This window comes from Lampetra fluviatilis, chromosome 11 (assembly GCF_964198595.1).
Source record: "Lampetra fluviatilis chromosome 11, kcLamFluv1.1, whole genome shotgun sequence".
Taxonomy (NCBI): Eukaryota; Metazoa; Chordata; class Hyperoartia; order Petromyzontiformes; family Petromyzontidae; genus Lampetra; species Lampetra fluviatilis.
This window is the reverse complement of record NC_136285.1, coordinates 4,278,701-4,302,680: the sequence shown is the minus strand read 5'-3', so window position 1 is coordinate 4,302,680 and position 23,980 is coordinate 4,278,701. Positions and strand designations below refer to the sequence as shown.

The 23,980-nt window shown below is 47.0% G+C and overlaps 1 protein-coding gene across 10 annotated transcripts in view; it reads right to left on the bottom strand.

Annotated features, from left to right (window-relative positions):
• LOC144934736 (dynein axonemal heavy chain 3-like) overlaps positions 1–23,980 on the bottom strand; it is an 864,594-nt gene that overhangs the window by 277,431 nt on the left and 563,183 nt on the right. For all 10 annotated transcript variants that reach the window (XM_078860821.1, XM_078860816.1, XM_078860817.1 and 7 more), the window contains one exon: positions 21,205–21,375. In XM_078860821.1, coding sequence (XP_078716947.1) covers positions 21,205–21,375 — 171 coding nt within the window. The remainder of the gene's footprint in view (positions 1–21,204; positions 21,376–23,980) is intronic.

The following is a 23,980-nucleotide window of genomic DNA, read 5'->3' as shown; positions in this document are numbered from 1 at the left end:
CCCTTCTGCCAGCAGTGGCGTCGAGCAAGCAATTGCAGGGCTGCACCTTTACCTGTTATATGTAAGAGTATTGGCTCCATTTAAAATTCCGAGTCAGACAATGCGTGCATAATCAGAGTATGCTCATTCTGCTTATGTGCATCTTCGAAACGATGTGCAGTTTTAGAGAAACTCATTTCCACGTTGAAGACACCAATGCATGCCTGACCAGCGGATGTTAATCCTCCTGCATACCAGGCGACGCAGTTAACACCTAGCCACCACAGCGCCCCTGCCGTGGAGGAACGGTTGGCACACCACCGGGCTTGTAACCAAGAAGACGCCAGGTCGTTCTACTCTCTCGGCACGGCAGCTGAAACAATGGGCGAGTCTTTTGAATCCCTCTGTTTCCGTCTGCTCAGTCACATAAATGGGTGCCCCACAGTGAATGGACAGGTCATTTGTGGTCGAGTAAAGTGTGGGCACTCCCACCGATGCAATGTCTGCTTATACGAGTCGACTGAATCCCCTACAAAAGGGACAGCTTGAGCAAGCTCTGATGGAGGCCTTTCTGCCAGTAGTGGCATGTGCAAGAACTCGCACGGCTGCACTTTTACCTTTTTACTCCGTCTAAAGACTATGTTGTTGGGTTTGCCTGTCTAACAAACGGCTGCTCAACACAATCAAATTCACGCGTGGCTCTGCAACTCGCCACGTTGTTTAAAAAGCTAATTGAAACTCGGTTGACTGTGCACACAACATGCGCTCCGATTGGATCGGGCTGCGAGGCCGTCAATGTAACTTGTGCTCTATCGTGCCTGAAATATGTTTATGCATTCGTCCGTTTGTCACGCGCAGTCAGCGAAGGGCCGTTGTGCCAAACGTGACCCCTTACGACGGCATTTGCGTGAACTGCTCTTGGCTGCCATACGCCGGCGTCTCGAGTGACTTTGTTTGATCCACGAATCACGAGGAAGGGCGACCAAAGGGGGATGGCGCCTTTCCCTTTGAGGGTCGCAGTCCGATTCGAACGTCGACCGACAACCCAAGTGCGCAATTCGCTGCAGGAGTTTTGCGCATCAAATGGGGTGACGTGTTCACAAAGTGACACAGCCATCTCCCTCGAACTGAGCTCCCTCGATCGCTCGGAGACCGGTCGCAGATGCAATGGTGACATTTCTGACGAAGTAAAAACCATCGGATGTATATGCATGATGACTAAAAAATGTTTGATAAATAAATACATTGGACTAAATCACGGGACCTCCTTTGCCAGTACCAAAATATGAGAATAGGTTTTCCCCTTTTTTCTGGCAATAAATCAGGTGTTAAGATGTTAAAACACCAAACTGAAACCTTTTACAAGGAATCATGTCTGCATTAACCACAATACTTGTGGTCAGAATGCAAACAAAAAACATACTCTGATAATATATGCATTGTCTTTGAAACTGAATGGTCCAAAAAGTGTCCTCTGCTCTAACTCCGTTTGAGACTAGGCTCGAAAGAAAGCTGTCTCTGGTGTGGACCAATCAGTTTCAAAGGCAATGCACATATTATCAGAGTATGTTTTTTGTTTGCATTCTGACCACAAGTATTGCAACGCAAATGTAGGTAAAAAAGCAAAACAAACCGTTTGTAAAGGTCCAGATTCTGCAACTGCTTTCTCACGCCCCTGATAGCAAAAATGACCTCGCTGCCAGACGGAGTTTTAGAGCACCACTCGAAGCGAGTACAGTAAAACCTTGGATTGTGAGCATAATTCGTTCCGGAAACGTATTTGTAATCCAAAGCACTCGTATATCAGTTGTGATCACGTGACGCTCAGCAGACAAAGCGTATACACGTACTACTCGTATTGCAAGACCTCGCTCGTTTATCAAAATAATATTTATTTAAAAAATGTGCTCGTCTTGCAAAACACTCGCAGACCAAGTTACTCGCAATCCAAGGTTTTACTGTATTTAGCCTCCTCTTCCACGTCGGCCTTAAAATATTGGAAGCGGCGATTACCCGGACATTACTCCGACCCACCAAGAGTGACCTGCCCGCTGGCATGCGGTTGCACCCATTTGAGCTGCAGAGGCGTGTGGATTGAATAAACCTGCACACTTGTTTCAACTGCTGCACAAAGGAGATCAAATCAGCGGACCTCAGGCCTGCACGTCCAACGTGCTCACCGTCACGCCACAGCCAGTCAGTAATTTGCAAATATATTGCCATGCAACATTTAAATAATGCAGCAATGGTACATTTGAAGAATGTAGCATACACAGAAAAGTTGGCGCAATTTAAGTAACACAATGCATTGCACAGCATGACCCCGGTTTAACCTGTTGGCACAAAGCTGTTGTGGAAGCAGGTGCCATATCAGCAAGGCACACATAAGCCTTATTGTGCCCATTGGTCACATTATAACAACACAGATGTGGGTACACATGCTGGTCACGGTGCAATTATCTACTAAAACCAAACATGCCCCTTAATTTAATAAAACTTCACCTTGCTTTTTTTTTAAATCCTTTATATTAAGTTTGCTTGCTTGCTTGCGTGCTTGCTTGCTTGCGTGCTTGCTTGCTTGCTTACGACCGTGCAAATCTTTCGGTCGTTTTTTAACCCACTTCCCGTGATCCAATCGAGCTGACATTTTCCACACAGACTCGTTGTGCGAGACAATTAATGTTCGTGAAAAAAAATTCCCAAAATTTTACACTTTTAAGGCAAAAAATATATATTTTACATATATTCAAATAGAACTCATTCATGGCTTTGGATGAACGTCACAGTGTAAGAGCCCAGAGCGTAACCCCTCCACAGGCCGTGGCGGAGTAGCGCAGTTGGTAGCGCCCTCGCTTCCCATGCCAAAGGTCGCGGGATCGATCCCCGCGTCCTCCACAGGCGAATATATTTTTAAATCCTTTATATTAAGTTCGCTGCCACGCATATAAAGGATTTATAGTGAAAAACTTTGTTTTTACGGGTTATACTTATTACAGAATTCAAATGCCACGAAATATTACTTTTTGCATGAAAGCAGCATTGAGATACACTTAGTGAATGTGATAAGTACACACTCCAGCACTAAAATCAGAATTAGGTTTTTTGGCAAAATAATTTGACATCTGCCCAACAGTTAAAGTTAAAATCAGAAATGCTGTATCTGATGTTTAACAAGGAAGGCACACAGGCAAGCATCAGCCCTTCTCCAGCTAGTCACGGTTCCCTATGTCTTGCCTTCATTTGGCTCCATTAGTCCTGGTCACCGTCACAGAAGACTACAAGAAAATAATTTGACGAGTCATAAATGTCAAGCCAACTGACAGTGGCCTACAGCATAAACATGCTTGCCTTCCACATCACATCCCCCCAGCCCCCCCCTCCCCCACCAGGAGTGCCGCGGTGGCGAGATGTTAACTCCCTCGCCTGGTATGCAGGAGGTCGTGGGTTCGATCCCAACCCTGAAGCCTGTATATTTGGAGTTTGCATGTCTCTCACCTCGTGGTCACATAGATTTTACTCTGGGTACTCCGATTTTCCCCTCCAAAATTGAGAATCAACATGCGTTTAAAATATTTAACTGCAATACATTTCCACATGATAAAGTCACTTTGTTGAGTTTTCATTTGTGGCCAGGTCGCTTCTGAAAAAGAGCTATAAAGCTCAGTGGGCTTTACCTGGTAAAATAAAAAAGCGAGCTTATAGTTTAATTAAGAACAAAGAGATACGAGTCGGATCTGTAACATGGGTTATTAAAAAAGGTAATTAGTTTCATCCAGTCATGTGCACAGATCACAATAACATTTTGAGAAAAAAAAACCATGCTGGCCATTACTGTCAGTTTTCTTAACATTTTTTTAAGATAACAGCATTGCTCTTAATGTGCTTACTTTCCTCTGGCACATTCACTTCATTGTCTTGGTGAATGTGAGGCATCACGTGGTCATAACCCACTGGGATAATTTCCCCTTACGTGTGTGTCAAGTGATTTACATTCTCATCATTTCAGGTATTTTATGAAAGTGTTTGAGCTAACAAGATCAAACTCAACATTCGCACTTCTGGTTGGTACCATATTGTATGATCATAATTGTGGAAAATGCAATCAAAACACAAACAGTTCTTATCTGTATGTATGTTGAACTTCTTTCACACCGTACATAGCCAACCGTGTTTATCGGAGGTACGTTATCGATAACGTATCTATAACGTACCTAAGCAGGCTGCACGTCTTATGCTGCCCAACACAATCTGACACTTCAGTAACGAGCAAATAAAGACTTTAAGTTGGCTTTCAAGTCGAGTGAAGTTTATTTTAGTTTTTACAAGGGGAGACGTCCAGAGACAAGGATAGTCTAAATTGCAGGAAAGACTTGGTGCACACTAAAGTATCAAAGAGAAAGTTATTAATGTCAGAGTGATGTTAACAGCGTACTCATTAAAGTAAAATTCACGTACTTTCGTATTCTTCATGAAACTTTTAAATCATTTGGGAGAGCCCAGGATGGCAGTTTCGGTGGATTGCTTACAAGAGGAAAGATATTTGTTTTGTAGTTCATTCCTTGAAGGTGGTTTTCTCGATACACAAATATCCAAGTGTCCCCATATGAAAATGAACATTTTGTAGTGTTCATCTCCATTGAAGACCCCCTGACCGATGGTGAAAATTCTAAATTCCTATGGCTGAGGACAGTCTCCTCAAAAGGCATTCACTGATGACTTCCAAAAAATGTATATTGGAAGGATGATGGATCTACTCCCATGGGAATTTGAAGTCCCAATCTTTCCTTTGTGCAGTATGCACATTGCCACCGCACTCACATTTCTAGGTGCTCTAAATATAAACAAAGAAGACACATCTTGCATATGCCCGCATTATATAATGCCTTCCAACATACATTCGTGATTTGAAGTATTCAACACATTTACTTAGCAGTATGAAAGCCAATGCTGTAGCTGCCAGGACAAAAGACTTTTTGTAATTTGCAAATATAAATTTTTGCTTTGTTGGATCTATAATTTTAGATCTCCCTTTAATCAATTCCCTAAAAGCAGCACAACTTTAAATGACACCTCAGTTCGCTTTGGATCATCTTTAGGAGAGTTATCGTGCCCCATCGATACAGACAGACAGACCGAGAGAGTTGATGCTCGAGGGCTTTCAATGGTCGTTAGAAAGTGCTAAGAGCCGAGTGAAAGCTTAACAAAGTGTTAATTGCAATCGCCGGCTGGAAGCCAGTCTATCATTTAACTCTCTCTTGACGGTGTAGAGTCTAAATTGCAAGAGCATTAACCTTTTACGGCACATAGTGCTCTGTTATAAGGCTGTGTTCACGATGAATGCGGTATTTGTGTGTTATTTTATTTGTGCTCCACTGCCAAAAAGTCCCAGAATAATTTGACCCAACAGTCCATCTGTGAGAAACTAAACAGCACAATAAATAGTACAGTATGCCAGTCGATCTCTTTTGTTGTTGTTGTTGTTAATATGACCCAGTATACGTCAACTGAGGCAAAGTCTATATGAGCAGAGAGCCCTGAGACGCAAGGAAAGAAAATGCAAGCTAATGAGCTAAATGAGGGCACAATTGTGCAAATAATAACACTAAATACATAAAGCAAAATGGCTTATATGGGGAAAATTCTACTCTTAAAGGATAATTGCGGTACTTCAATATTACATTCAAATAACCAAAAATAACTCGTTATTATTAAAATGCTTTTGTTGATAGGTGGGTTAGAGTCAGCATTACGGAGCCAGCAGGAGCAGGGATACCCTGTTTCTGAAGTTGCTCGTGCCTATACCAGGCTCGTCAGTGTTTCTAGGCTGATTGCCTTAACACCACCATGCAACATTATTTTCATTATAACTTATATTCACAATTATTATTAGGATTGCACAATCGGCCTGTTGCCCATGCGACGAATCAAATTTCCGTTGGGAACTATCATAGTGAGCAAATGCATTGTGTCGTGTCTAATAATAGCCCCCGGAAGATGACATCGTAGAAACCTCTGAATTCACTTTAATTTATAATCTTAATATTTAGTTGTCCTGGATAAATCCGATATGCTATGAAGCTCTTTTTTACAGATGTCCAGTAGGGGCAGGTCATAAAGTTACAACAAACATTACAAAAAAAATGATGAGCAAAGGAAAAGTAAACAATTAACAAACAATAAAGAAATTAATCTACTAAAAATCAACAATGTTTTATATTTACCAGGCAAAGCCTACTGAGCTATATATTATCCACAATGGGTGGCCCACCTTTTTTTTATTTACACGTGTGTACTGAAACTGTGCAGTTCTCGAAGATGCAATACACCAACTTAAGTGAAAGTATGAAATTCAACAAAAACTCAAGCTTTGGTGGTGACTGTGCCAAGATGACCAGCTCGTGACGGGCGCGAACCCACTTCAATCGCACGTCGCTGCAAACACACAGAGCCAAGCGAGGATCCCAGCGGCGGTGTTGGCACTGTGCTCTTGCGGGCAGAATTAACTCGTGGAAGCCACCTCCAGGTACACTGATTGCCACTGATATTTGGTTGTGAGCAGTGTTATTGTTTTATTGTGTCATAAGAAACCATCCACATGGGTGTGGGTGATGGGGGGGGGTTCATTTAAGGAGATGCTGAGGTCACTAATAAATGACTGGTGGATTCTTTCTTCTTGCAGGGATAGTCTCGTTACATTCCAAGGACACGTGGAAATAAAGCATATCACGTCTACGTATGTTGAACTTCTAATAATGGGGAAGTGGATGTCATCGTTTAACGGTTAGCACACTGGACTTGCAATCCAGAGATCGCCGGGTTCAATGATTCCATCTCCCGGCACGGCAGTGGACCCGCCTCTGTTCACCGAACAGTGTAAATGGGTGCGCCAGAGCGAGTCGATCGGCAGCTCGTGGGGCAAGGTGTGGGTGCCCCCACCTCTGCCAAAAATGTCCATTCGACGTGCAGAAGGAGACCAAACACTCTTGCGTGTTCGCTCAGGCGGAGGGCCTTTTGCCAGCAGCGGTGTGAGCAAGCAAAATGCGGGCCACAAGCGTCCTTCTTCAGGTGGGGACAACTTAGCGAAAGCACACCGCTTAAGTGTGACACCACTTAAGAGTGTCTCTGAGACACTCTTAAGCGGTGTGCTTTCGCTAAGTTGTCGCTAGACACACTTAAGCGGTGTGCTTTCGCTAAGTTGTCCCCACCTGAAGAAGGATGCTTGTGTTGCACCCGAAACGTCGTGATTTAATGTATTAGATTTTTTTACCTACGTGACTTTACCGAAAAAAACAAAGAGTATGAATCCTTGCGGTCACGAAAAATTAGTCTAGAAGAAAAAAAAATGCGGGCCCTTACTTTTTACAATGGAGAAGCAATGAATGAACACAACTTGCTGAGGTAGGTAGATTCGTTTTTTTAGTGTCCCACATATAGTACAAACATGGAATTGCATATGAATCCTCATAGCTGTGAATGTGTTACGGAGAATAACTCTGTGCACTTCGCAGCCAAATGGCAACAACTATTCAATAGTGCAGCAGAGCTTTGCACTTCCCCTCTTGATGATACACCACGTGAAGAAGCTGGTATTTTTCTAAGGCTTCATGAAAAATATATATAATATAAACGCCCAGGGCGTAAGAGAACAAAACTATGTACTCCCCCCCCTACCCCCGCATGACACGTGCAGCAGTTAATGAGAACCAGTGGACCTACAATACACTGGCAAAGTAAACTATAAAAAAAACAATAACACACGCATATACTGTATGCGAGTGTACCACTACCCCGCGTTGCCTTTTTACAGAGAAACACAATCAAAGGTGTGCTTTTTACTCTCTTCCCCCAGGAGGGCTTGTTTCCCCTGGTTTATTTCGGTCCATAAAAATTGACTGAAAGTGGCATATACATCAATGCGAAAACCAATCCTCGACTGTTCTCCTCTGGGGCTGCATGCTGCTTATGATGGCCACCGGCACCACACACTGCTTGATTCAACGCAAGGGCAGCCAGCCCAGTGGCTACATCGCTGTCCAGGAGGCAAAATGAGAAGCGATACGGGGAGCTGCGAAGTGGTTAGATGTAATAAGGGCCAGCGGGTACGGTCGGTGACCAGAGAGACTAAAACCAGGGCTCCGTTGAAAGCCGATGAGCGAAACGAGGGTCGGGGTCATTTGTAGGTTACAAAAAGTGTAGCTATCAGTCAGGGTGAGTGGACACTCGTTATGGAATGGGTAAAGCTAACAATTGAGTTAGGGTTGGGGTGTATGGTTGGAGCTGGGTTGTACGGGAGAGCGAGATGGAGGTTAAGAAAATAAAGTTTAGACAAAGATGATGGGAGGTTCAAAAGGAGACGGAGAAATTCAACAATTTTGGAGGGGGCTGGGCAACGACAAATGTTCAAGGTCAAGAGGTCACGGCAGTTAATGAGACCGCACCTTGCCAACACTTCCTGCTGCCAAGTTCTGCAGCTGTTGCAGAGTCGACACCTGACCTCTGCGGTCTGTTCTTTTTTACAGTAACCAGCCATCGTGGCTTACGAGCTTTCCCTTGAACATCAACTTCTGAGAGCCACTCCCATGGCCTGGCCCCGTAACCTGCCCTCCTCCATCCTGCACACGTGCCCCGCCCATCACATACTCCTCTTCCTGATTACATATACAACGCTTGAAATGATGAAAATGGGGCAAACAGTCGGAGTGAAGGAGCGCAAAGGGAATGCACATGGGAACAAGATGATTATATAGGTTGAAACCACATCCTATTTTAATTTTACCGGGTAAGGTCACAGTGAGCTATGTAGTTTTTTGTCAGAAGCGACCTGGCCACAAATGATAGCTCAATGAAGTGGCTTATCACGTGGAAATTTATAGCAGCCAAATACTCTAAATGCGCATTGATTATAAATGTGGAGGGAAAAACTGGAGGCCCTGGAGAAAAATCCACGTGGCCACGGGGAGAACATGCAAACTTCAAATATGCAGACATCAGGGTCAAGATTGAACACACGACCTCCTGTATACCAGGCGAGGTTGTTAACATCCTGCCACCGTGGTGCCCATCAAACATAGAGCCTTTTATTGGGGATTCTATAATAGTGGTAACCACCCCAAAAGAGTTGGATGCATTGACCATAGACTAATGTATTTGTATGTTTACTAACTGTGATAATTTCTCAACGAGGTCAGTAATGTGAAAGGTAATCAATTCTAAAATATATTTTTTAAATTAAATATGCACACCTCTCTATGTAGAATCAATACGTTTCATTTGTAATAAACGACTGGACCACGATGTCTGGCTCAGTGTCCTTTATTATTCGGTTCGTGCTGTACACCCACACGGCTGTCTTTACTCTGTAGCTTCTCCACGGTGCTGACTCCAATGTCGGCCCGATCCACAACAGCAGCTCCGCTGCTGTTTCTCTCACACAGCCCCCCCTGGCTGTACTCTCGGCTGCTCTTCTCCCTCTGCAGCTCTCACAGCTTCTTGCTCTCTCTCCCTCTCTCCGCAGCTCCTCCTGGCAGCCACACCGCTGCCTCTAACAAGCAGCCCCCTCTCTCTCTCTCTCCGCAGCTCCTCCTGGCAGCCACACCGCTGCCTCTAACACGCAGCCCTCCTGGCTGTCTCCTCCCCAGCTGCACACCACTCCGCAGCTTCCTCTTATCTTCGGGGTTGGCTCCCGATGGCCGTCGGCGCCCCCCCTCTCCACACTTGCCCGCGTGGCCTCACTCTTTTCCGCTCACACCCCGACTGCCTTCCCCTTCCGGTTTACCCGCTTAAAGCCCCGAACCTTCCCCCCACGTCACATGACTCCACCCCCCGTGACGTCACCTCCGGAAGGTCGCTTACGCCCGCATTACACCACCCTCCCCCGTAGAAAAATCCCAGCCGACCTCGGCTGACTAATAGCAAATCGTAATGCGGCGAACCGAGCTTCCCCCCCTAAACGACACTAAGCATATAATGTAACAACAAGAACAACAACAACGCAATTAACATCAACGAACGTACAAAAGCATGCAATAAATACAACTGTAAGAAAAAAATAACAAGACAGCAACAATCAACGAAACGTAAGCGATTTGGAACGTGTGCGGGTCGCCGGCCCGTCCCGGACGGTCGGCGGCCCACTCGCAGAACGGGAACGCGATGAAAGTCGAGGAATGACAGGGGGTAATCCCCCTGTCGTAGCCGGAAGTCCACCGACGTCCCGTGTCCCTAAAGAGTTAGTCTTGGGCTTGTCCTGTGACCGTGCCCGCAGCTGGGTCGGAAGAGCTGCAGGGCTCGAAGGTCCCGCAGACCTGGCAGGCGTCCTCCGAGCAGGGCCCCTCGTCCCCCGCAATGTCACGGCCGGCCTGTCTGGAACAGGTACGACAGGCGCTCTAGCGAGATCAATGGACGCAGGCAGGGGAGAGTCAGCAGCAACAGACCCCGGCAAGGCAACATTGGGGGATGACGCATCATGTAAGGGAGCAACATATGGTTTCAAGCGCGACGTATGCACAACCCAGCGACGAGACCCAATCTGGACGCGTGCTGACTGTGGGTTGGGAACCGCAATGAGGCGTACGGGACCATGCCAGGGTTTGTGCAATTTCGGCGAGGTCCCCGGACGTACCTGTGGACAATGAAGCCAGGCTAGGTCCCCAACCTTCCAAGGGCACTCCCCCTCAGACCGTCGCGCATATCGCTCGTTCCGGGCCTGGGCTTTGGCCGTAGCCACGCGGGCATTCTCCCGCGCCTCCGTGACTCGGCGAACCGTGTCCTGAATGTATTCAGGAAGTGGTTTACGAGGTCCCTTCACCCCAGTTCCCAATTGCACATCCACCGGCGGCACGTTTTCCCGACCATACATAAGGTAAAACGGCGAATATCCTGTAGCCGCATGAGGCGTCATCCTGTATGCCGAAAGCACCCCGGGGATGTGCAGATCCCAATCTGATTGTTGTTCACTCACGGTATGGCAAAGCATGGCAGACAACGTCCTGTTCAGCCGTTCAACCATACCATCCGTCTGCGGATGGTATGGGGATGTCCGTACTTTCTTAGTCCCAAGGCCCGCGCACACTTCCGCCAATAATTTAGAAGAGAAATTCCTGCCCTGGTCCGTGAGGAGTCTCTCAGGCGCCCCCTTATCCATAATATACCCAAACAAAAAGGCGTCGGTAATGGCCGCGGCCGACTGATCGGGCAACGGCCAGGCCATCGGCCAACGGGAGAGGTACTCAACACCTACCAGCAAATATTTATTACCCCTCGCCGATGGTGGAAAAGGTCCCAATATGTCCAGCGCCACCAATTCATTGACTCGAGACACCTGAATCGACTGGAGAGGCGGCACGTAAGGATGTTTCGGCGGCTTACGTTGTGCACACGCAGGGCACGCGCGCACGTGCCCTACGACATCTGTCGCCATGCCGTGCCAAAAATAATGACGTTGCAACGTCAACAAGGTCTTCTGCACCCCTAAATGTAAGAGAGTGTCACAATGGAGGGTTCTAATCAACTCGAACCGCAAGGACGTTGGTACCACCAGGCGCCAACGTTCCTGGAACCCCTCCCGCCACATAAGCAGACCATCTCGGAGAGCGGTTTGCGGCCCCACAGCCGTACTCGGACTCCCATTGTCCTTAGCAGACCGCTTCCGCAAGGACACCAATGACTCATCCATCATCTGTTCCCGGATCCAGACAGACCGCGGCAGATTCAAAACCCCGTCAGCCGGTCCCGGTTCCATCGGAGTGTCCGACTTCTCGACGGCCAACGTGAGCGGCTGAGGGGGGTTTGGAATCGGCGAACACCTATGCGTCCCCGACTCACATTTACAAGGGGCGCGCCGCGGTAATCTGGAAAGTGCGTCAGCGTTCGCATGGCGCACTCCCTTCCGATGTTGAATTTGGAAGGAAAATTCCTGTAGCGTGTCCAACCAACGTGCCAACTGTCCGGATGGCTGGTCAATTTTAAGGGCATATTGCAAGGCCGCATGATCCGTACGCACAATAAAAGAACGACCGTAGAGGTATGGTCGAAATTGCCGTAGGAAAAAAACAACCGCCAATAGTTCTCTGCGAGTGACACAGTAGCGGGTTTCCGCAGGAGACAAGACTCGGCTACCGTACGCCACGACACGCTCTACACCCCCTTTAGACTGTGATAACACCGCCCCAATACCTGTGTCACTCGCGTCCGTATCAAGAATGAATGGGTGATCGAAATCGGGATAATCCAATGTTGGGGCCGTGGCCAATAGATCACGCAGACTCCGAAAGGCCGCCTCCTCCGGCTGTCCCCAAACAAACTTCCGTCCTTTACCCGTAAGGAGATGCAAAGGCCTCGCAATCGTCGCAAAACCCGGCACGAATCTTCGGTAATACGAGGCAAATCCCAAAAACCGTCGAACATCCCCCACGGTGGCCGGAGTCGGCCAATCCCGGACGCACGCCGTCTTTTCCGGATCCGTGGACACTCCCTCAGCGCTCACGATGTGCCCCAAATAGCGGACGGACCGTTGCAGTAGGTGACATTTCTTTGGTTTGAATTTCAATTTGGCAGAACGCATCCTCGTGAACACTGTCTCCAGCCGCGTCAAATGTTCATCGAATGTGCGGCTGAAGACAATGATATCGTCCAAATATATAAGACATGTCTCCCACTGCAACCCCGTCAAAACGAGCTCCATCAATCTTTGAAATGTAGCAGGGGCCGCATTCAATCCCATCGGGAGACAGTTGAATTGAAATAACCCCTGCGGCGTACGGAATGCGGTTTTCTCCCGTGAGGACTCGTCAAGGGGAAGCTGCCAAAATCCCGAAGAGAGGTCCAGTGTGGAAAAGAACTTAGCCCCCGACAATGCGTCGAGGGAGTCATCCATACGCGGCAGGGGGTACGCATCTGCCACCGATATCTTATTCAATTTGCGGAAATCAACACAAAATCGCAATTTGCCATCCTTCTTCTTAACCAAAACGACTGGAGCGCCCCATGGGCTGTTAGATGGCGATATAATGTCCGCAGCCAACATGTCTTCCACTGCCCCCCGTACGTGTTCTCGCTCCGCAGGACTCATCCGATGCGAATTTAATCGAATAGGGGCAGCATCGCCCGTCTCAATGTGATGGTAAAGCAAGGAAGTGCGGCCCAAATCCAAATCATCGGAGCTGAACACATCGGAATATGTCAACAACAATTTACGCAGCGCACCACGTTGCTCCATGGACAGGGAAGAATTTTCGTCACATAAATGAGCAACCCAACGATCATCCGAACTCCTTGGCTCGGAAACCCCAGCAACAACTCCCCGGCTATGTGGACAATCATGGGTCGCAAACGCCGTAGTGGCATGTGCCACAACCGTACGGGCCGGGACACGGACGTTTTCTCCCCCCGCATTAAGCACCTGTAAAAACGGTAATTGATCCGGCCGGACGATGGTCTGTGCCCCCACTAACGCCAACCCGGTTGATATCGTGGCGGACGGTGACAACAAGACCCCTACTGCTCCTAGCCGATCAGGCAGGGGCTTCCGATACCGCAAGGGTATAAGCATCTGTGTACCAGGTGGGATGTCCACAGATGCGACGGACAGCGCCTGCACTTGTACGGCCGAAGCAGGTCGCCCCCAGGGCGACGGCAGGAACGAGATTTGACGGCCCCCCGGCAGTTCAATACAATTCTCATTGATTTTGATCAAAATGGGCATCTTAGCCAAAAAATCGGTGCCTAACAAACAAGGAACCGCCAAAGATCTCGATATCAACACAACACCCGAGGCCGACACATCCCCAATAGATATCTTAGCATCCACCTGACCCACGATACCCATGCTACCCCCGTTCGCAGCGACGCACGACCCATAAACCGGACGCACAGCCCCCGACGGAATGCCCAACAGATGGAAAATGACATCCGATATAATAGTCGCAGACGCCCCCGAGTCAACCAAAATGCGCACGTCCACACCTTGTATGGACCCCGGTACAGTGGACGAACCCGTAGCGGCCGCGACAACTCTCCGTGCCAATTTGCGCCACTGCGTAACTGAATGAAAAGGCCCCGTCGATGGCCTTTCTTTAACAACAACAATAGGATCGCGCAACACAGGTGGTGGGTGAGGTGGAAAGCCTTGCCGAGTGTCTGGTGCGTGCCGACATGCCTGTTTCGGAGGATCTTTAGCCGACTTGACCGGTGCCGAGGCCTCCTGCTGCGGCGGAGCCGGGAAGCGGGCCCAGCAGTCTCTGGCGTAGTGGCCCCTACGCCCGCAGCGGAAACATTCGGCCTCGTTGCGCCGAAGCGCAGGCCTCGCCTCCTGACGGCCCCGTTCTGGTAGCACCGCGCGCGGTCTCGGCCCGCCGCGTCCCGTCCATGGAGCGGAGGCGGCCGTCAGTTGTTGAGGGCCCCGGTCATCCGGAACATAGACGGCCTGCGCAGGGTTCCACCCCAACGCCTCCCCTTCTTTGACGGGCCCCCCCGTCCACGCCGTCACTTGTTTCCAGCGACGGAGGTTGAATTGCGCATCGAGACACTTAGCAGCCATCCGGGAAGTTAGCTTCTCATGCCCACACACAGGCATGGGGATCCCTAGATCCCGAGACAGCTCCAACATTTTCCCTAATATGAGAGGCTCAAGCAGGTCCTGTGGCGTCTCAGGATAAGCTGCCATGGCCAGCTCCAGCACCGCACCCCTGAACGCCACGGGCGACTCCTCTGGTGCTCGTTGTCGTTGAGCGAATCGCCGATGCGCATCATCTGGTGGCTCATAAGCATCGGCCATTTCTTGAAAAACACCACATAAAGTTGCCTTCTTATCGGTCGCTATGGAACGGAAGAATCGGACAGATTCGTCGTCCAGGAGAGTCGGCAACACCTCCAAAGCCTCCGCATCGGTCCATCTTGCTGTGCGTACCGCCGCCAAGAAGCGGCAGGCGAACGCGCTCCAGTCCCCACCGACGGAAAATTCTTTAACTGTTGTAAGGTGGCGACTCCGACTCCTCTTCCCGCCGTCTTCCAATGGTGGTGGTTGTGATGGCAAATTCAAAATGGCGTCGGCCCGCGGCGTGGCCAAGATGGCGGTTTGGCGCCACGGAGCGCGCAAAATGGCGGCCTCTTGCCGCGTGGGCAATGGCGGCGGCAGGACAGGCAACGTGGCGGCCCGCGGAGCACCACTTGCATCATCCATCGTCCCTGGCGCGACGAGATGGCATAGATGCGCCAGGACGTCCTTAAGTGCCTCCAGTTGTACCGCCATCGCTTGCCATCGTTGATCCGCGTCTGATGATGTCGACGGACCCGCCACCGCGCCAACATCCTCCACTCCCGTTCCCGTGGTCTCCTCAGCCGGGCTCTCCTCCACCATCCCAACAGGATCCGCGGTTGGAGGGAGTTCGTCGTCGTCGGACGAAGAAGCCGATGCAGGCGCCGGATTAACTTTCTTCCTCACTTGTTTCGACATGCCGTTGCACTTCCGACACCAGTGTAATAAACGACTGGACCACGATGTCTGGCTCAGTGTCCTTTATTATTCGGTTCGTGCTGTACACCCACACGGCTGTCTTTACTCTGTAGCTTCTCCACGGTGCTGACTCCAATGTCGGCCCGATCCACAACAGCAGCTCCGCTGCTGTTTCTCTCACACAGCCCCCCCTGGCTGTACTCTCGGCTGCTCTTCTCCCTCCGCAGCTCTCACAGCTTCTTGCTCTCTCTCCCTCTCTCCGCAGCTCCTCCTGGCAGCCACACCGCTGCCTCTAACAAGCAGCCCCCTCTCTCTCTCTCTCCGCAGCTCCTCCTGGCAGCCACACCGCTGCCTCTAACACGCAGCCCTCCTGGCTGTCTCCTCCCCAGCTGCACACCACTCCGCAGCTTCCTCTTATCTTCGGGGTTGGCTCCCGATGGCCGTCGGCGCCCCCCCTCTCCACACTTGCCCGCGTGGCCTCACTCTTTTCCGCTCACACCCCGACTGCCTTCCCCTTCCGGTTTACCCGCTTAAAGCCCCGAACCTTCCCCCCACGTCACATGACTCCACCCCCCGTGACGTCACCTCCGGAAGGTCGCTTACGCCCGCATTACACATTCTAGAAATTAAACATGAAATCTGTGCAGCATATACAGTATCTGAGAAAACCATCCTATATAACTTTTATTAAACTATACGGAGTAGATTATGCAACTGTCGTAGTTTTTGGAGACTCAAATTATGCACACACACGCACGCAAACCAATTCACATTGTTACCTACCGCTTGGACGCACGTGTGTACCTTACACCCCTGGCAGAAAATGACAAGCATGGTGACATGAAGCATTTCTGCCAAATAAATGCTCGTGATGCATTTTTATCAGCAAGCCGTTTTGACGCGTGACACATCGCTTTGGCCAAAATTTAATTCCGCTTCGAAAAGCATCACAAACTCACGAAATCACCCCAGCCCTCCCACATACGGCTGATTTTAGTGTGTGCGTGTGTGTGCTTTTCAAGCTTGTGTTTGTGCTGCTCCGCTCCGTAAGGATCCTTAGCAAAGCACATGAATCTGTGGCATTTCGATTTTCTCATCTCGTTTACGACTGAGGTTTCCAGTTTTTGTTGTTGTAGTTTGTTGAGTTGTCCATCCATGACTACCCCATAGGAATAGTACTTTAGTCGAAGGGCGATTACATATGCGTATACAAATCCAGCATGAGAGCCACGGTGGCTATGAGATGTTAACTACCTCGTCTGGTATCCAGGAGGTTGTGGGTTCGATCCCGACCCTGACGCCTGCTATATATTTGGAGTTTGCATGTTATTCCCAGTGGTTGAGGGGATTTTTCTCCAGGGCCTCTGGTTTCTCCCTCCATATGTAGAAGCATGAGTTTAGACTCATGGCTGTAGTAGGGAATCAGGCGACAATTCTGGCAGTCGCCTGATGATGCTAGTTGTAATTACTGGCGAAACATCATACTCGAATTATATATGTTGTGGGTTTACTCTCCAACACAACGGTGTGCTGTACTAGTAACGAATTGGGATGTTTCTTTACTTAAAGCTTTCGTGACTGCAGGAATTTATATTTGTTGGGTCTTTCGGTAAAGCCACATAGATATAACAAATAATAAAATAATAACAATATCACGACGTTTCGATTGCAACACAAGCAATCGTCATAAGGTGAAACATAGCAGCTTTCCCGCTATATATTTCACCTGATGACGATTGCTTGTGTTGCGATCGAAACGTCGTGATATTGTTATTATTTTTATTATTTGTTATGTCTATGTGGCTTCACCGAAAGACCCAACGAATATGAATTGGGATGTTTTTTTTACGTGAACAACCTTACTAATTGGCTGTGTCTGGTGGTGGCGGGTTTAACGACACATTTATATTTATATCATCTAACCCAAAAACTCTATCGTGGACAATATTGGTCGTGAAATACTACGTGTTATAAAGTAACGCGTTTTGTTTATCGTTCAAACGAGCAGGAACAACGAGGCTGACGTGCCCTTTGAGAGTGGAGGAGATGATGCTGGGAGACAGAAATTACTTTTGTGTAGGAAGTGCTCCTGCGCAAAGCCACGAAAATAAATAAAAGACAGAAGATTGCTTGCCCACACATCAAGATTCTCACACTGGCACATGCCTTAAAAATGAAATTCAACCTTCATTCCTTACTTTGACAACAACGGTAACACATCGTGATCTGAGATACAGCACCGGATACCTTTGAGAGATGTGTGTTATCGAAAAATATGCTTTTGAACATTTTTACCAGCGACTTACTTGGCAGTGTGTCTGTTACGCAATGGCTATTATGAGGTCACTAAGCATAAGCCCATAAAAAAATAAACTTGTCATAATAAAACATGTTTGAAAATTAAATTCTCATCAGACCCCACGGTGTTAAGTGCAGACTCCAAACCTCATTAACGAACCACTATCTCTCTGGCCTTTCTGCGTGCTATGAAGAAATGCCATCGACCACAACATAGGAGCCGGGATGATAGCACTGAGGTAATAACATTGACTTTTATATACACTTCTTTCTGTTAAGGCCACAGTGTTATTGTTTGTTCGGCAAGAGAGAAATCATTCCAGGTGCATATGGCAACACGCGTAGAACACTGCGTGTGTGCCTTGTGTGTCTAAACTACGGTTTCCACAACGTGCCGATTTTACGATATTTCGTATAATGTACAATGCATGTCGTTCGTTTTTCAAGATATGATATCCTGATTATCTTTTCTAACTTTTCTTTTCCTCCAAATTTTATTTCCTGACAAAACATAAATGCCATAACAAACTCAATAATTAAAGCTTTAAATAATGAGCTATTATCAATTCAATCAGTGCTTCGCGAAATAATTTTAAGAGTATTTTATAGCATGATGCTTAAATTACATAATCACTTTCATAGTTAATTTAATTGTGTAATTATGTTTGATTAACTGGCAGCATGCGTGTTATCGATTATAAAAAAATATTATCATTATTATGGCAGGCTTAACTCCAGAAGAACTCTAAAGTGTTTTTCTTTTAATATTCTTAATCAAAAGTACAAAAAAGCAGACCAACAATGCAATAAATGGGCAACTGATATGGCAGTTAATGGTCAAGTCTTGAAATTCGATTGGTAAACTGTACGAAGTAAAACGATACCGTGTCTACTTTAAACAATCACAGAGCAGTGCTCTTCCACATTGGCAGTCGCACAGCAGTCGTAGACATTCCACATTCCTTTGGTGAGGGCTCGTCCATCCAGAGGACAATCACAGTGTAAAATAAATAAAAAAGTGCAATGAAGTTCAGCATAATCAATGCAATGATGGCATGCCTTCAGACCTTAGATGTAACGAAGATCTGTGCTGTACTCTATATCATCTGTACCGTCGCAGATTGCCTAGGAAATAAAGTCCAACAGCCCTCCTGCTGAATTAAATAAAATCTAAAAATCTAACATTCGATACAACAAAAGACAAATATCCCTCCGCATAGCCTTAACAGACTGTTGGGGCAAGCGCTGTTAGCGAGCACCTATGAAGGCCGGGACGGCACACAAGGGAATGGATGGCCATCACCACGCCCGGCCGCCTTTGCCTCCCGAGTGGCAATGTTTACACACTGCACTAGGTACTTATTTGAGGCTGCGTCAACATAGAGGAGGCCCAGAACCGCTTCAGATAATCATCGCCGGTGTTGGCCGTGAGCGGGAATCGAACTCACGTCCCCAAATTCGTAGCGCAGCGTAGCGCTAACCCATTGTACCACCGCTCCCCGTTCCAAAATTCCAGGGGATGCCCCTACAGTATTCCACCATCTGGTTTACGGTCTTCTTCTTGGTCAGTGACCTCTGGGTGTCACTCCGGTGGCTATCTCGGTAACCTGCCCTCCTTCCATCGTATATGCGTGTACCCTATTCATTGAAGTCTCCTATTCCTGAATACCTAAATAACATGTCACGACTACGTTCTCTTTTAAACACATCGAAATTGGTTTACCCTCTCCCACCATGATATTCTTAGCAATCTCCACATGTACATGTACTCAAAGCCAGAGATGCCTATTAACTAATGTCATTGCCTTGTTAAGCCATGGCAGATGCATGACACTGCATGCATTGAAACGCAATGGCTATGGATGTGATGGTTTCATATGATGCTTGTGGTGGATTGCAACTTAAAAAAAAATCTGCCCAGAATTGATTCCTCCCGTCATATCTGCTTGTCAAGCTTCACTCTTGACAGGCCAGTGGGAGTGTAAAAGGTGATTTACTATATATATAAAATGCTATACAGCATCCATATGGAACCAGAATTTTACAACAGTGGTTTTGTCTGTAATTGTTTATGATCTAATTTCCAGCTCATATGATTTTGTACCATGTGTTTATGATATTGCTATGTCCGTATCTTCTTCGTACTTTGTTATGTTTCGCAAGCTCCAAAGTTGCGCTTAACTCTGTCATAAATTGGAATGACTGTGCGTAGATCTCTTAGTTTTCTGTAGTTTAGGTCTGCATAGCATGTGCTAATCCACTTCGTTAACCTTCGTCACCATTGCAAAATGACTATGATGTCCCAATGGGTTTCTCATGCGGTGAAGTACAGTCTACGATGACGACTGCACTGGCCATGTGTGTGGTCTCTTCTTTGTGTGTGTAAAATATGGGTGGTCCAAATATATATTTTAAAGATGTACGTGGGGGACTTATTATGAAGCGCCTGTGTTAACGTATTACTCGTTCGACAAAATGCAACCGTGTTTATGCTAAGTCGTAGAGAACAAGCCATATGGGATCATAATGCGGTAAAAAACTGTTACTGACAAATATCCCCAGTTTAGCCGCACTCATTGTAAGGACGAAGTGCTGGAGGTGATTTCCCACTGGCATTGGCACGTAACTTGATGAGGTGGTAGTTGCCAGCCGCATGCCCAATCACTTTTGTTTTTTGTTCCCACAGTGTTGACAATGGCAAACACTTTTGGCCGAGCCAAGCTAATGAACAACTAAGCGGGGTTCGAATGGCAAATTTACAATGGGAGTTTATGGGATCGAAGCACACACAGTGTGTGCTAACCGTTTACAACACGTTTGCGCTCAAACACATCCACACCCCCGCCCCTATACAACCCGTAATCCCCGGGGGGGGGGGGGCGTCAATAAAATAAGGACTCAGTAGTTGCAGAGAGTCAATAATTTGCTATCCAATGGAGACACAACCAATTGTGATACAACCGTATAATTTCAACCAGCCCTAGGAGTCAGCCAATAGGGACGGGGCTTGAACAAGAAGTTGAATAGATTTAATTTGATTTGGAGGGATGCTCTTGTGGTGTAATGGGTTAGCACACTGGACTTGCAATCAAAAGTTGCCAGTTCCATACCATCTCTTGTTGTGGTAATTGAAACAATGGTGCAATTTTCTTGAATTCCGCCCACCGCCACCCGCCAATCTCTGTTGTCCGCCCAGCGGTATAAACGGCTACCATCGTGAAGCCGGTTGGCAGGTCACATTCGGTGGTCTGAGGTGTATACGTACTCCCACTTCGTACCATGACGTCTGGCGAGCGCTGTAGGGCAGCGTCAAAGACCCTCTAGAGGGCTACTCTCTACGGCTCCCCTCGAGTGGAGACCCTTCCGCCAGCAGTGGCGTGCGGCGAGCGATCCCGGGGCAGTGCGCTCACCTTTTACCCAAACGCGCAAAACAAAAAAACGCACAACGCAATCACCCAAAGCGTACTTCACGATACCTTCAGGTTGTCCGGGAGCTCGGCGCGGCCGGCATAGCCGGGGTTCATCGTGATGAATATGGAGCAGGACGAGTCGAGCGCGATCTCCGTGCCCTCAAACACGAAGCTGTGCAGCCGCTCGGCCACCGCTCGCTGGATCGTCTGGATTTGCTGGGCGACCACGGACAGCACCTGCGCCGCGGCGCAAGCACAGAATCGGAATCAGAATATCTATTTATGCACAGGAGGAATCCGATGAGCTATGAAGCTCTTTTTTTTACAGATGTCAAGTAGGGGCAGGTGAGACCGTTACAACAACAAACAATGCAAACATATGACAGGAGTGCAACGTCTAGGAAAGGTAAACAAATAACTTGAAAATATACAAATACAATTTGAACTATTTTTTTTTATATTACTAGGTAGAGCCCACTGAGGTATTAACTTATTTTTCAAAAGCGACCTGGCGACCAGAAATGATAGCTCTACGAAGTGGCTTATCATCACGTGGAAATTTATCCCGGTAAAATAATGGGGCCGGGCCAAATATTTGACTAATTGGTGACAATGATGCTGCCACTGCTGAGGTGGCAGTAGTGCAAATGAACAAATAACATGAAAAAAAAAACTCAATACATTCGTCAATAACACTGCCTTAAAAATAAAACGATATATAACAGGTGATGTCTCGGGCAATGGACCTTCCTCATGACCCTCCTCATCTCTGTGCTATGAGGGCCATTGCCAAAGATGTTGCCTGTTTTATTTTTTTCGCTTTAATGTGGTGTTATTGATGAATGTGTTTGAGAGGTTTTTTTTCTCTCTGAATATTGTACTTGTCGGTACCATCTGCGATGGCGAATCTTGGGTTGTGCCAGCATCTTTAAATTGTCAACGAAAGTTAACTGTTGCAATAAAATTAAATAATAAGCATCTTATCACATAATCCACTTTTATTAGCCATGTACACAAACTGGTATCATGAAATATGTATCACCTCTTAGTGGTATCAAATTCTGGCCTCGCCCATGGACTACAAAGCAGCACATCCGTGCTGCCTTAGGAGTATATACATGTACAGCCCTTTTGTCAATAAGGATTTAAGAATTTTGAATATATATAGGGAACTTAAAATGCCTTAGCAACCCAAAGCCCCTGAGATTACATTTCATCTCAACCATTCCTTTTGTGCCACACAGAGACAGCTGCCCCATTGGCAGCTGTCTCTGTGTGGCACAAGCTGAACACTGCACCGGCCGGCATATGTTCAGCAGTCTACGAGTACGGGGTGATGCTGTGATGCAGCTATTCCAAGTGAAATAACTTGTGAGTAATTCATCAAATGTGGCAAATTTAGACCATGATGCTCAGCACACGTGGCCTACTATTTTTTCAATGCAGTGTCGGGTCATATAAGAACAGCATTTCTTAACTTCTTGGTTCTTTCGGTAAAGTCACGTATAAAGAGAAAATAATAAATTAAATACTAGCATACGACGTTTCGATTGCAACACAAGCAATCATCATCAGGTATAAATGAAATAGAAACACAAATCTAGTATACTTAGAAATGTAATGTAATACAACAGAAAGTCGGATAACATAACAGTCAACACCCTACCTGTTGACTGTTATGTTATCCGACTCTCTGTTGTATTACATTTCTAAGTATACTAGATTTGTGTTTCTATTTCATTTATACCTGATGATGATTGCTTGTGTTGCAATTGAAACGTCGTATGCTAGTATTTAATTTATTATTTTCTCTTTATACGTGACTTTACCGAAAGAATCAAAGAGTAATTCCTGCAGTCACGAAAGCTCCAAATTAAGTTTATAGCATTTCTTAAATTCAATTCCTGACCTCCAAATGCCCGACGTGTATCCTGCTACCCAGTGACCTGTTCTTACCACCACCACGTGGTGCTGCTGCAAGGGTGTTCAATTCAGAATGCGATGGTCACAAAGCTGAAACCATGGCTGGAAGGAACATCAGTTCAGTATCCCTAAAGGGTTCATAAAATAAACACGAATTTGTGGAGAGGCGATAGTGGTCAACCATGGGAGTACTCGCCCGAAGAATGTGGAATTTCCACTCACTGATTTCTAATGGAGATGAGCGTTGCCTCAAGATTGTCATGCAGGCAAATGCTTTGTATATGCATTTATTTTAAGAAGATGTAAATTGAACAGTGCTCGATAATGACATCTGCTGATTGGTGGCCTTGGGGGTGGACATGTTCAGCAGACTATCAACTGCACACCAGTCAAATGCCACTCCCTCAGTCAGGGTGATTACATTGTGTTTCCTTGTATTGTGTGCTGGTGACCACACGCATAAAACACCTGCATATGGCCCCTTTCAAACTCATGCAATTCATCAAGAGCATTCAGCAAAGAAAACATTTAAAAATAAAAAAAAAATCAGTCTGAATAAATTGATTTGAAACTGCCTGCAACAGATTGCTCCTATTACATTCCAGTTATTTTTGGATCCACTTTCCATTTTAGGCAGGCTTCCAACACCACTAAAAATACTGACTTCAGAATTTAAATCATAATAATAATCTATTGCTCGTTGTCAATCAATTGCTGGATGAAGTTCCCCAAAGCCCTGTGAGTCTCGGGGGTTGTTTGACCATACTTGACCATGCTGGCCCATAGCACAGCGTGATAACCGTATTCCCTTGACAAAGACGAAGGACAGTGAGTGTAGATTTCCCAAAAAGTGGTACTGAATTGATTTACATTGATGGGCTGATTCAATCCATGACCAGGGTTTTAACTCCCAAACTTA